Source organism: Rissa tridactyla, chromosome 1, assembly GCF_028500815.1.
Source record: "Rissa tridactyla isolate bRisTri1 chromosome 1, bRisTri1.patW.cur.20221130, whole genome shotgun sequence".
In the NCBI taxonomy this organism is placed as follows: domain Eukaryota; kingdom Metazoa; phylum Chordata; class Aves; order Charadriiformes; family Laridae; genus Rissa; species Rissa tridactyla.
In genome coordinates, this window is record NC_071466.1 from 159,226,429 (window position 1) to 159,240,552 (window position 14,124).

Sequence of the window (14,124 nt, forward strand, 5' to 3'; positions counted from 1 at the left end):
TGGACAGAAAGAATTCCAGAGCTAAGCCTGAAGCTTGCTGGTCTTTGGGCAAGTAGTGTTTTACCTAACTGTTGACAATTAGGTAATCCGCTTCTCTGATTGTTTAGAAAGTCTGTCACTTTCTTGGATGACTTGGCTTTATGTTAAGCTAAAGTCTTCCTCTTAACCCAAACCCAAAAGTTATGAGTTAATAGCAGTCTGTTTGGGAGATCAGGCTGTTTGTTCACATGTAACACCATGTTTTGCTGCTGCTGTAGTTTCATTGGACACTCCAGTTACATAGAGTTGTCCATCTGAAAGACAGGTGGATACCTGGGTCCTGTGCATACTTCATGGAGAGAGGGAGGCAAACACCTTCATTGGATGACTCGTGGGATAAATTCCTGGGATAAGTGTTGTACGCAGGTTGTAGCAGGAGAGGCCTGTTTCTCTTTTTTTGACTTACAGGAGAAACTTAGAATATGTGTTTGACCTCTAGGCTACTAATTGCATGCAATAAGAAAATAGTTGTTTAGGATTTTGCTGTAATGTAAGGCGTAATTCTTTCAGAGACTGAGTGAACCTTTTTTCTAAAGCAGATACCTTTTATATAAATAGCCTAGTGGAAAACAAGAAATAAAAAGTTCTTTAATAAAAAAAACTTCCTTTTAAAGGACAACATATCTGGATCGTTAAAGTAACCGTGTAAAACTTAAGTTTGAAAAGCAGTTGTCTTTAGTTTAAACATACTAAAATAAATTTTACTGTATTAGAAGAATGGTTTCTTCCAATTCTGTGTCTAATAAGTAATCTTGTATTCTAGAGTTCGAGCACAATGTGACTGTTGTTTCTTGTACTGGCATCGAGCAGTCTTTCCAATCTATTTAGATGACGTGTATGAAAATGCAGTTGATTCTGCTAGACTGCATGTAAGTAATAATGTTAGCAACTTAGTTTAACAAGTCACTGTAGTGGAAGGGGTTCAGATGAAAGGATAAAGCTTAGACTGAAACTCAGGGGGCAAAAGATAAAAAAAAAAAAGTATAACCCAGGCAAGAGTTACTATTGAGGCAGCAATGTCTTCTCAATCTGGAAGATGTAAAAACAATCTTTGTTCTAAATCTAATTAAAATACATCTGTTAGATTGCTCTAAAAATCTCAGGTTCCTATTGTTAACTCTGGGTCTTTGTGTGTCTGTCTCTTTGTTCCTCTCTCTTCATTCATTCTAATTTGAAATGAATACTTTTTGCTAGACTTGAACATTAAAAACCTTTGTTCCACATTGTGCTTACTAATTTCTAAAGCACATATCACTATGTTCAGTGATGCTGTGTGGGATAGTTGTCCTGTAGCTTTTTCCACCCCTCATCTCTCCTCCCCTCTTTGAAGTATCAGGTGTTTGCTGCAGACGTGAATCATGCTTTGTCATGCTAATCCCGATAAAAATCAATCATCTGTTCTACTGTTGTGCATGCCATGGTCAATTACAGTGCTGAAATGAATAAAGTGCAAATGATTTCATATGAAATAGCTAATAATTATGACCTTCCGCTAAATGGATCAATAGCAACTAAATATTTCAGATGAACGCATTAAGGACAGGAAACCTTAGGGTTTATGAAGTCTACTTCTAATAAAAGTGGGAAGACTAGCGATTTTGATTTGTTAGCTTTATTTGGATTTGCCTGTTAGCTTTGAACACTACTTGAGATGCTGCTGACATGTCTATCAATTTGTTGGTTAAGCCTAACAGTGTCCTTTTTCAGTATATGTTTAGTGCACTGCGGGACTGTGTACCCTCTATGATGCACGCGAGGCACTTGGAATCTTATGAGGTGCTTCTGGAATGCTATGACAAAGAAATCATGGAAGTGCTCAATGAGGTAATTTGTTGTGAATGGAAATTAAAGGTGACAGTATGCTTGGAGCGTCTAATGGCCCAGCATCTATTGTACCAAACCTGATATGATCTATAAAAATAGAGACATTTGAAAATGGTGTGACGTAATTTAATAAATATGAAAGTGTTCACTGATGATTTAGGCTATTTTAGATCTGTTAATGGTATCTGTGTTGGCTGGGAACTTTAAAATACTGCACTCTAAATTATGTAAGTTGGCAAAACCTTGGTTACAGATTTGACTGTGCAGACAAAGGATGCCTTTTGTCAGATTAGCTGCTGCTTGTATGAATGCCTAAAATAAGTACTACTGTTCTTAGTACGTATGCATGTTTTTTAGTAATGAAGGCTCTGTAAATTTAGGTAGCCTCTTTAGTGAATTATTATCTAGAATTAAAAAGGATGTTTGAGAGAAAATGTGAATTCAGATTTCCCAAGTCCTAGATTTTAACCTTTGAACCACTCTTTTTGTTTGACTAGTTCAAAATCAAACATTACATATTCTGCAGAAAATCAGGCCAAATTGCTTATTGCGAGACTCTTCCTCACTAAGTTAGGTCTTATTATTAAGACAGACAGCCGTAAGTCTGGTTCCTCTTAAGATGAGAAGTGGGAATACTTAAGTTTAAATTGGATCAAACTCCTACGTGGAAGTTTTAATCATGTACGCAATGGCATTAGGTGGCTAAACCTCTGCCTTTTCTGAGGTGTGTAGCTTTTGCTTGCTATTGTGTGCTAGAACAGAAGAATCAAATATCCTTCTGATTCCCAAGTATATATTCGCTTAGACTTGTGTGGCCCAGCCAAAGCAAACCTGTCTTCTCTAGTTTAACTAATCTTTTATGTATTTCTGGAGAGAGATGTTAGTTCTGCTAACAGGACGTTGGAAGCAGACACCAAATGTGACTCTATTTTTTTTTTAACTTCCCTGGATAGCACTTGCTGGACAAATTATGTAAAGAGATAGAAAAGGACCTGCGCTTATCAGTTCATACACACCTAAAACTGGATGACAGGAACCCCTTCAGAGTTGGTATGAAGGATCTGGCTCACTTCTTCTTTCTGAACCCAATACGTTTTTTCAATCGATTCATTGACATAAAAGGTGAGCAGTTATAAGTTTTCTTGATTCCATTACTTTAATCTCTGTTACACTTTGGCTCAGTACAGTATATCTTTTCACTTCTTTCCACACTTTCATAACTAAATAGGTAGTATTATTTTAGTTCATCCTTTATATTTTTACAGCTTATGTAACTCACTATTTGGACAAGACCTTCTACAACTTAACAACTGTAGCTCTTCATGACTGGGCCACCTATAGTGAAATGAGAAACCTAGCAACTCAGCGCTATGGTTTAAGTATGACTGAAGCACATCTTCCCAGTCAGACTCTGGAACAGGTACAGTGCCCACAAGATAGAAATATCACTTGTTCACTGTCACGCTAGCTAGCTAATCAAAGGACTGAGTTGTTGAAATGAAAGTACCCAAGAGTAGAGGACTGTTTGGAAAAAGTGGCCTTTGATTTCTGAGACAGGATCTTTATCTACCTCTGGAGATAGTATCAGTTAATTTTGTGTTGGACTTACTCATTTTTTTAACTTAAGATTTAATAAAATTAAATTTGTTATACAAAGAGAATGTTTTCTTGAAAATTCAGTATCAGCAATTTGGCAAGCAGTATGTCTGAAATATGAGTCTGGAATTACCTTTGAATGATGGGTCTTTTCCCTAGTTTATTGCTTGCTTCTCAGGAGGTTCTGCGTAGTCATCATCAAGAGACACTGTTTCACAGGCTGGTCATCGAGGATTTTGGGACATCCATGCTTAGCTTAATAGGAGGGTGACTCAGAGCCTCCTAGAAACTGTTTGACATGTTTACACGTAGATTAAAATTGTAGTTTCATCAAGTTAATGGTGAAGGTCATAGGGTCGGTGCAAAAGAAATACAACTTGAATATTTCTGCAGAATTTCCTTCAGCAGTTTTGGTATCTCGAATGTTTTTGGCAGTTAGCTTCATTCCCTTCATTCCCCATTAGCCCATTGGTGAAAGCTCTTACAAATACATGACGGCTGTGTCCTCCTAAGTTGAAGGAGAGCATAGAACTAAGAACTCCAGCTGCTTCTTGGTACAAAAGTGCTATGCATTAGTTTCTACTTCTGGCTTTGGCTTTCTATTGGCAATTTTTGGTCATCGTTATAAAGAATGAAATCATTTCAACATGGGTTTCATAACATTCATTCTGGTATGCGCTTTACTTCAAAACAAAGACACCTCATGCTCCATTTTCCCCCAGCAAAATCCTGATAAAATCCTTGGCACAACTGGAAATAGAGTGTATAGATTAAATAGCATCCTTTCTATGCACAACAATACTAAAGGGACTCCTTCAAGCAAAACAATTGTAAAACTTATATTGTAAACACAAAACTTGAGTCTTCTAGACAGGTTGGGCAAAACAATATCAAAAAGTAGCTAGTTGCTTATGTCTCAGTAGAAATCTATGTGTCTATAGAAATTTCTAAGGTAAGATTCCATTTTCTGGAGTCTGAAAAACAGCCAAATTTCAATTTTATTTTTTTAATTGGGGGATGTGGAATAGACTGGAGGATTCCTAACTTTCATGGGAAGTTGGAAAAAAAAAGTTAGACGTGTAAAACATGAGTTGAGCTGTTTTTTTCTCCTCTAAGCATTATCTTAGAGACACTAAACAAAAATTGTAAAGAGATTCATCATTTTGTAAAGCAAAAACGTTGCTTTCTAAAATGCTTTCAAGTAACTACAGAGGTAGTATTTGCGCACCTTAGTAGTTAGGCACGTCAGTAGTTTTTGAGAATATTTATCATAATAGTTCTCAATAGATAATATTCTTTCAGGGCCTGGATGTTTTGGAAATCATGAGAAATATTCATGTTTTTGTATCCCGCTACCTCTACAATCTGAATAATCAGGTAAGGTATAGCCCATACTTTTTCCTGGATTTGGCTCTGATTTGAAGGAATTGAGAAGTGCAGAGTAGTATAAGTGTAAGAAAAACCCAAGCTGAACATATATAATAACAAACTGTAAAATAGCTGTTGCTCTAGAAAATCACCTTTGGGGATGCTGTAGGTAGAGAATGTTATATGAGTATATTTTGAGTGTGGTGTGCCAGTAGGATCACTCCATGTCAAATATTTCACTGAAGCTAGGAGAAGGCTGCAGGCATAGTTGTCTGCTGTATAAGGACATACTAAGTACGTGATTTTTCGGTTTGAAAAAAGGGTATCTGAAAATGGGTTATTAGAGAGATGAAGCAGGGAAATGATATGGAGAACACGTACAGGGAACAACTCTTTGTGGTCTCTCACCATGTAGAAGGAGGGGCCCACTACTAAAATGAGTGGCTTCCTTAAAGAAAAGGAAGTACTTTTTCTCACAGCACACAATTCAGTGCTGAAACTCATTGCCATGGTGTGTAGTGGGGCAAAAAGTACAAACATGTGCTGAAAGAGTTTAGACCAATTAATGTACGGGATGTTCTCAATAAATATGGGAGTTTGGGTGCAACATCTCCCTTGGAATTATTTAATCTCTGCTTTGCAGAGATTGGAAGAACGTACTAGACAAAGTTTACTGTATGCATACCCTGTTTTCTTGATTCTTTTCCTAACTGCTGTTTATTAGCTGCTCTCAAACAGGATATGGGCTACCTAGATTGATAACTTACCACAGAGTCAGTTTTGGGCAAATAACTTCTTTTTTTCTTTTTTTTTTCTCTTCCTCTTGCCTCCTAGATCTTCATTGAAAGAACAAGTAATAATAAGCACTTGAATACTATCAATATCCGACACATTGCTAATTCAATTCGAACTCATGGAACAGGAATCATGAACACAACAGTGAGTATTTTTTGCACTGTTGTTGGTTATTTTTTTAATAGTGCACAAAAGCCTCTAAACTCCCACATCTCCTAATAGTTTATTTTGTTTTGCAGTTTTAATAATGCAATGATAATGTTCTTTGCATATTAATAAAACAAATCAGTTCTTGGACACAACACAGATCCATATCAGAAAATCTCTCAGGAGCTATACCACTTTCAGTTGTTACATAAAAGTTAATGAAGAGATCTAAAACCACATCAGATAAGATACAGATGTTCTGGTGCAACTCTGAATTTCAGTAAAGATAAATAATACTTATAAAACTAGCATAGTAGAATATTTTGGTTTCTAAGCTGCCCGCATAAACTAGCATGCAGTTGATGTTTCTGCTTATTGACAGTTAACTGCAGGAAAAGTGCCTGTCTACTAAAGCAAATCTTGGAAAAAATGCAGTGTTAGTTTTAAGTTCATCTTGTAATCGTTAAGCTTAAGGAACATCAGCTTTTCAGTTTGAGATAAAGGCTACAAGTCTCTGACAATTTATTGGCAGACTGACTTCTTACTGCAACACTTTTAATGATGTCTATAGTGTAGGTGGTCATTTTAACCAGCTGAAGGTATTTATCTGTTTGCAAAGTAAATAAGGACACTTCCTGTGTCTTCCTTACTGCAGAGGGAATTTATCATTGTGGTTCTCACATTTGGCACTGTATCCAAACCTATTTTCAGGTTGGTGCTTTCCAATCTGCGGCTCAACTTCTTTCTACCTCTTTGCTGCTTTCTTTTTCCCTATCTGGCCCTATCAAAAACAAAACAAAATGAAACAAACAAACAAAAAAAACAACTAAAAAAACCACCCCCCAACCAAACAAGCCTCCAAACTTGCTGAAATACTGAACCAGCTTTAAAAGTAGAAATGACTAGAAAAATAAGGTTTTTGTGATTTCTTGCACGATTGGAAATAACTTTCCTTGCACTACTGCTCTGATGGTGAGGATTTCAGTTCCTCAAAAAAATGCTATTACGTTATTTCCTGTTGATGTAGATTTATTCACTTCTAATTGTGAGTAAAGTTGTTTATGCAGACGTGAGAAGTAATTGAGGTGTGTAGGGTGGAATTGTGCTTTTGCCCTGTGGGAGAGTGTTTTAGAAAACTTTGAGGAAGTGAAAAGGTATGTCAGGAGGTTATGCGGATTCCACAACTTGACTGAGGAAGTTGAGTTGTCTGCCCTTTTCAACTTGAAATGATTGTATTGCTTCAAAAGGACAGTTACAGGATATTCCAGACATAAGCTAATGGCTGTGTAGGACAGGTCATTGAACTGAAAGAGCTAACTTGTCCCTGAGTCCCTCTGCCTTTCCTGGAAGAGAGTAGACCTTCCAGGAGAAGAGTTTTCTTTATTTTTTTAAACCGGTGAAATTAAAAAGATAAGTTGAGAATAACAAATTGAACTAAACTGAGTGGAAGGTTCCATATAAAGTTATTCAGGGATCTACTGAAAACAGGTTGCTAGATATACTTATTACTTTGCTAACTTTCGTTATTTGACTATAGGCCACACCTTGAGTATTGTCTCCAGTTCTGGGTACCTCAATATGAGAGAGATATCGAGGTGCTGGAGCGAGTGCAGAGGAGGGCAACGGAGCTGGTGAAGGGCCTGGAGAATAAATCTTACGAGGAGCGATTGAAAGAGCTGGGACTGTTTAGTTTGAGGAAGAGGAGGCTGAGGGGAGACCTCATCACTCTCTACAAGTACTTGAAAGGACATTGTAGAGAGGTTGGTGCTGGTCTCTTCTCACAGGTAATTAGCGATAGAAAGAGGGAATGGGTTCAAGCTGCAGCAGGGCAGGTTTAGGCTGGACATTAGGAGAAAATTCTTCAGAGAAAGAGTGGTTAGACAGTGGAATAGGCTGCCCAGGGAGGTGGTGGAGTCACCATCCCTGAATGTGTTTGACTTGTTTAGATGTGGTGTTAAGGGATATGGTGTAAGGGAGAACTTTGTGGAGTGGAGATGATGGTTGGACTCGATGATCCCAAGGGTCTTTTCCAACCTAAATGATTCTATGATTCTGTTTCTCTTTCTTCTAGGTAAACTTCACTTACCAATTTTTGAGGAAAAAGTTTTATATTTTTAGCCAGTTCATGTATGATGAACATATCAAATCCAGACTTATCAAAGACATCAGATTCTTCAGGGAAGTCAAGGATCAAAATGATCACAAGGTACAGTAATTTTTGAAGGTTGGAGAGTAACTTGGCTAAAAGAACTGCAACTTTCACGTGACTGAAGCTGCACCGTGCCATAACATACTATTTAAATGTGTATCTCCAGACAAAGTGACAGCTTTTGTCCTAGCAAAATGCAGTTTTACAAACGCCTGTAGTCAGGATGACTTTGTTTCATTTTGTCTGCTCTGTAAATATGGGGTTGACTAAAATCATTCTCTCAGTGACTTGAAAACAATGATTTGATGGAATCATAGTCTATTGGAGGTTCTGAACTTCCGGTCTAAATCATGCTTAGCAGTTGTTGTCAGTTTTGAATAATAAGATTATTCAAATTGAATCTAGAATGATGCAAGCATGTAGCACTTATTCGAGTATGTCAACATTTGGGGACTAGGCTCTGATTTTTCCATGCTTTAAAACTGATTTCTCAAAAATGTGAGAGACAATGTATTTAGTAAAATAGGCCGCCAGCCTCTTTGTATGTCAAGTGCTTATTTCTTTTAGGAATACTTTCTCATTCACAGTAACACTTCTATTTCGCTTCTCAGCTTGCAGAAGTGACTTTTGTGATCCAATCTAGACAGGCAGGTGTATAATTTATTAAAAAAAAAAAAAAAGCTGTAGATGTGAGTAGGAATACATTGCAAACAATTGTATTGTTATGATGAATTTATTTTTTTCTTTAAGGATAGGTAATTATTCTTACAAATTATGCTAAAACGTTTTTCCAGTATCCCTTTGAAAGAGCAGATAAGTTCAACCGTGGCATCAGAAAACTTGGAATAACCCCAGATGGCCAGAGCTATCTTGACCAGTTCAGGCAGCTCATAAGTCAAATAGGTAAGAAATGCTATCTAAGACAATGTTATAAATGTTATTAAATGGAAGAGGTCTTCACTTCTAGTTACTGAAATTTTAGCTCAGGCTAAAACTAGGTTTAACTCCAGTCAGATGGAAAGTACCCTGTTTGAAATAAATACTCTTGTCTAATTACTCAGAAATGGCTGTTGCATGTTTTAATTTAAACTATAGCTACAGCTTGCATAGATGCCTGTTCTCTTAAGTTTTTCCTTTCTTTGTTATGGAACTGACTTTTATCCAGATTGAGTGTATTTCCCAATAAAAAAAATAGTACATTTAAGTTCATGCATTTCAGAAAATAGCCGCATATCCAGCTGAAATAACTTTGAGTGACTCATGACATCACAGTGGTATTTTCAGCCATTCAACACAGATGTGCTGGACTGATCTGAACTTGCAAGTGTTTAATGTGCCCAGTGGAAAGACTTTGTACTATTTGGCCCTTACGCTGTCATGAAAGTGAAGGCAACTTTGCTAGATGATGCAGTTGTGTTTTATTTCTCTACGTAGACTTGATACTGGGGTTCAATGTAACTTTTTTAACTTGGCTTTCAGAACAGTTACTTTGCCAAAACTATATGGCAACTTCAATGTACATTTTGGAGCTTATAGGAGTTACAAAGAGTGTGTGTATATATTTAATTATAAATTACTTGTTGTTTTTTTTTTTAAAGGTAATGCTATGGGCTATGTACGAATGATAAGATCTGGTGGACTTCACTGCTGTAGTAGTGCAATTAGGTACTTCCACAAATACTTCATTTTTCTATTTGCTCCTTCTCATTCCTTTGCTCCCTATTCATGCTGATATTCCCCGAGTTCTTACCCATCCCCCATAAATTTTGATTTAAAAGGTCCATTTTTATGCCTTCATTGAAGTGGAATTATCAAAACCACTGCTGGAATTCATAACTGTACAATCATTGCCATAAAGCACCAAAAATAGAACAAATTCTATGGAAAAACACTGCAAAATAGTTAATAGAACGTACATCTAAGTTATTAGTCCTTAATTAAGTCAGTAATTCGTGATTATAATCACTTCAAGAGGGTGCATTAAGGGAAAACCAGTACAAGCCTTGAGGAACTTGGAAAAAAACATTTCTTTGATTTTTTTTTTTTTTTTTTCTGTATGGATGACTGTCTGTGTTTATGTAAGGTCATTAAAACATAATGACTTTTACATACAAAGAAATAGTTGATTTTCTTGCAAATCACAGTAAATTTATATTTATGAAGCGCAGCAAGTGCTAGGGAGAGGAGATGATATAATGTAACTTTAAATAGTTCAAGCCCAGAAGACTAAATGAACTAAGCTATAAATTGTGGTAGATACTTCAGTGAACATAGGCAGTTGAACATAATACTAACAAACAGTAAGTTTTCAGGTTTGTTCCTGATCTGGAAGATATTGTTAACTTCGAAGAGCTGGTGAAAGAAGAAGGGCTTTCAGAAGAAACACAAAAAGCAGCAAGGTACCCTAACATCATGCTTTTGAGGTCTGGGTCAGGGATGGGATGAGAGAATTGTAATCTTAAAGTTGTAAATGCAGCTGTTAGTTCTATTTTTGTCCGTGCATGTGTTAAAAGTTCAATGGATTTTACCCCAAAATACTTGCTCTTTGTAAAAGCAGAAAAAATAGAAGCAGTTGTTTTAAAAATGCTGAATGTGAAGTGGTATTTCGGGAAGTTCCGATTGGACATTAGGAAAAGGCTCTTCACTGAGAGGGTGGTCAGTCACTGGAGCTGGCTCCCCAGGGCAGTGGTCATGGCACCAAGCCTGTCAGAGTTCAAGGAGCATTTGGATGATGCTCTTAGTCATAAGGCTTAGTTTTAGGTAGCTCTGTGAGGACCAGGGAGTTGGATTCGATGATCTTTATGGGTCCTTCCAACTTGAGATATTCTGTGATTTGTATTAATTGACTGTTATAAAATCCTTGTGGTTTAAAGGCTAACAATCTTCCTCGCCACATGTCTGACATTTGCTTTTAGAATGTTTAGGGCCTTAGGAAGGTATTCATAAACCTTTCTTGAGGAAGTTAAATCAAGAAACATGATTCAAGGTGGCTGTAGAGATAGGATGTGATCCTGGACACTGTGGTCTGAACACTGGTTTGTAGGTGCAGCCAAAGGGTGCAGAGAGGGTTGTTAGCTTGAAGGGTGAGCAAGCAAGGAAACTTCTAGCAGCAACCAGGTAAGACGTTGCTTGTCCTTTGCAGGCAGTTGGACTCTGTCCTCAGTGATCTCACACGTAACTTTGCAGAAGGAACGGAGTACTTCAAAATGCTCGTGGATGTATTTGCTCCTGAATTCCGTAGTCCAAAGAATATGCATTTACGGAACTTCTATATAATTGTTCCCCCACTGGTGAGTATTTGCACTGTGTGTACCAGTACTTTTTTTAAAAAAAAAAAATGTAGATCAGGTTTGTGTTTACATATTTTGTATTAGGCTCTTGATTATCGTATTCTACTTTCTTCCCTGATTATGAGTGGGATTGCTTTGACAGTTAACCAAAGCCATGTTTTTCTTTGTTTACATCAATTTGTGTACTAGCCCTCAAAAGCTAACTTTAAAAATTTCTTCTCCTCCTGTTTGAATCCAAGTTGGAGAAGCCAAGATGGAAAAGGAGGAATTGGAACAGCAAGAATGAAGGGAGTTTAAAACCATGTTCTTCAGCTCTCTCCTGTGTGTGCTTTTTCTGCCTCACACTAAATATATTTAGGCTCTTCTAATGTCATAATCTAATGCAGTACAATTGGGGCATTCCCTATTGCAATTGGAACTGCTTTTGCTAATGAGCTTTGTTTAGAAAGGTTCCATCTGAATTGAGGTGATTCACACTTGAGCACTCTGGGCATTTGGAAGCAGTTCAGTTTGGAGGCTTGAATGATCTAACATCCCATTTTAGAAACTAATTTTGGAATGTTGATGAGCCATAAACTTAAGACTGTGAGAGGACAGGTATGTCATGGTGATAGAAGTGAGGGAAAGTAAAGGCTCATGACAAATACTTTTGTTCTTTTTCCTTCCCATTTGTGGAGGTTTTTCTGATAAATACAGTTTCAGGAATATACCATTCGTTTTGGTTTTAAAAAGGCATTTCAGTGTAGTTAAATTTGAAACTGTCATAGGTTTTCAAGAAGTTGTTAACGTACACACATTTCCGTATCTCAAGAGTAAGTTAGTGCATACAGACACCTACCCATTGCTCGGTATTACTACCTGGATCTACTGAATATTTAAATATTTTTACTGTATTTTAAATAGAGTGAATTAACACACTGTAGCTTTAAAACGCAAATATCTTTGACCTTTCCAGGAACGTAGCCTATTTTAATTATCTGTTACTTGTTTACATGTTTACCTTTAGTAATCACCAAAAGAATGCAAAGTAATAGATTCTGACAACAACAATGAAGGTGAAGATGTACCTTTGGTTTTTTACTTATGTCTATGCAAATGTTTTCCAAGGCTTAACATACTTTTTTCCCCAAAAAAATCTAGAAAAAGGACAAGCTTTCATACAAAAATGGCTAATGATGGGAGACACAATTAGCATAGTTTTGGGCATGGAATTATATTTGTAGGTAACAGCATGCAAGTGAAAACCTCTTAAAACTTGTAAGTCTCTCTTGATGATTCCAAGACAGCTTTTCACTCTTCCAGACCCTCAATTTTGTAGAGCATTCAATCAGTTGCAAGGAGAAACTGAATAAGAAGAACAAAAGTGGAGCAGCTTTCACTGATGATGGGTTTGCCATGGGTAAGTTTCAGCATGATGGCTAGCCTTTGGATAAGCCAACATAACGGATATTTGCACGAGAAGTTTTGTTTATATCTTGTGTGTTACCATAATTAAAAAATGCATAACTTAAATTTGAATTGTCTTCACTTCAGCACAATGGGTTTGAAGGTTGTTGTTTTGTTCAGAATCTGTTGAACATCAAATAGCTGAGTATGGGAGCAGACAGTTTTGTCGTATGCTGGTGCTCCCCAATTTCTTTCAAAGCTTGCAGGTCTCAGCAGGTGAGAAGGTATGCAAGTCTTTGGATAAATTATGAGGGCTTCAAAAGTTGAAACTTGTTCTTTATTATGATTTTTTTCCCTGTAATTGTAAATTAATTGCAATTTATATTTTAATAGTGTGGGAATTATCAGCTTAGGCTGATCCATTACAGACATGCAGAAATCGTTTTACAAATTACATGTTGACTTTGGTACATGGTTTGTTAATGACTGTAGGTGTGGCTTACATTCTGAAGCTTTTGGATCAGTACCAGGAATTTGATTCTCTGCACTGGTTCCAGTCTGTTAGAGAGAAGTACGTGAAGGAAATAAGAGCAGTAGCTAAGCAACAGAATGTGCAGTCCACTAATCAAGATGAAAAACTACTTCAAACTATGAACCTTACCCACAAGCGACTGGAAGTTTGCTTACAGGTACAGCATGGGTCTAGCTATCTGTTCTGTATTGAGTTTTGCACTTAACCATCACGATTCAGGTGTCTGTAAAAAGAGTATAAAGCCTTGAGGTGTGTGATCCAAAGGGTATGTCATAATCGTTTGTAATATTTGAGTGAGTTGGGAACTTGACCTGGGTGATTGGAAGTCTTTGTCCCATAAAGTTTCAAATCTAATGCAACTAAAACCTAAATGCTTAAATAGGAGAGAATAACTTTTTTGGTTAGATTTCCTACGACAAAGATTTCATGTAACACTCTGGACCTTCAGAGTTGCTTGGGGTGTTAATTCTGAGTTGTGAAGTTGAATGATGCACCAGCTGTCAAATAGACGAAAGATGCATTTGAGTTTTGAAGCACAGCAGTCCAGGCTTCGTCTGTGGTGTAAATGTGTGCTCCTTCTGCACCCCCCTGCCTCTTGATTTGAGGAGGCCATGGGACAGATCTGTAGCTGGCTATTTATAAATAGTCCGTTATTACATTCTGTAAAAGCACCTCTGATGTTGAAATAGATAAAGCCGTGTATGTCCTCATGACTCCCACGAGCGTGCACTATGGTTGGTCCTCTGCTGTCACAAAAACCACATCACTAAACCTTGTTCAGAAACCGATCAAGCTTGTGGTCATTTAAATTATTGGCTTGCGTGACCTTCCATGGGCAAGTTGCTCCAAATTCTCACTGCTGCTACAGACCTCATTTTCAGCCTCAGTGGATTAGTGACAGATTTATTTCACTGATGCTGCTTTTGCTTAAATTACCCTTTCAAGTTTTTGGCTGACATTTGCTGTGTAAAATGCATGTGAATAAGGTACGAATGGAG

At 37.2% G+C, this 14,124-nt stretch overlaps 1 protein-coding gene across 4 annotated transcripts in view; it reads left to right on the forward strand.

Annotated features, from left to right (window-relative positions):
* WASHC4 (WASH complex subunit 4) overlaps window positions 1–14,124 on the forward strand; it is a 45,798-nt gene that overhangs the window by 23,305 nt on the left and 8,369 nt on the right. For all 4 annotated transcript variants that reach the window (XM_054196058.1, XM_054196064.1, XM_054196075.1 and 1 more), the window contains 13 exons: window positions 803–908; window positions 1,747–1,863; window positions 2,817–2,985; window positions 3,129–3,283; window positions 4,762–4,836; window positions 5,662–5,766; window positions 7,841–7,975; window positions 8,713–8,821; window positions 9,517–9,583; window positions 10,231–10,317; window positions 11,061–11,208; window positions 12,511–12,607; window positions 13,087–13,283. In XM_054196058.1, the coding sequence (XP_054052033.1) occupies window positions 803–908; window positions 1,747–1,863; window positions 2,817–2,985; window positions 3,129–3,283; window positions 4,762–4,836; window positions 5,662–5,766; window positions 7,841–7,975; window positions 8,713–8,821; window positions 9,517–9,583; window positions 10,231–10,317; window positions 11,061–11,208; window positions 12,511–12,607; window positions 13,087–13,283 (1,567 nt within the window). The remainder of the gene's footprint in view (window positions 1–802; window positions 909–1,746; window positions 1,864–2,816; window positions 2,986–3,128; window positions 3,284–4,761; window positions 4,837–5,661; window positions 5,767–7,840; window positions 7,976–8,712; window positions 8,822–9,516; window positions 9,584–10,230; window positions 10,318–11,060; window positions 11,209–12,510; window positions 12,608–13,086; window positions 13,284–14,124) is intronic.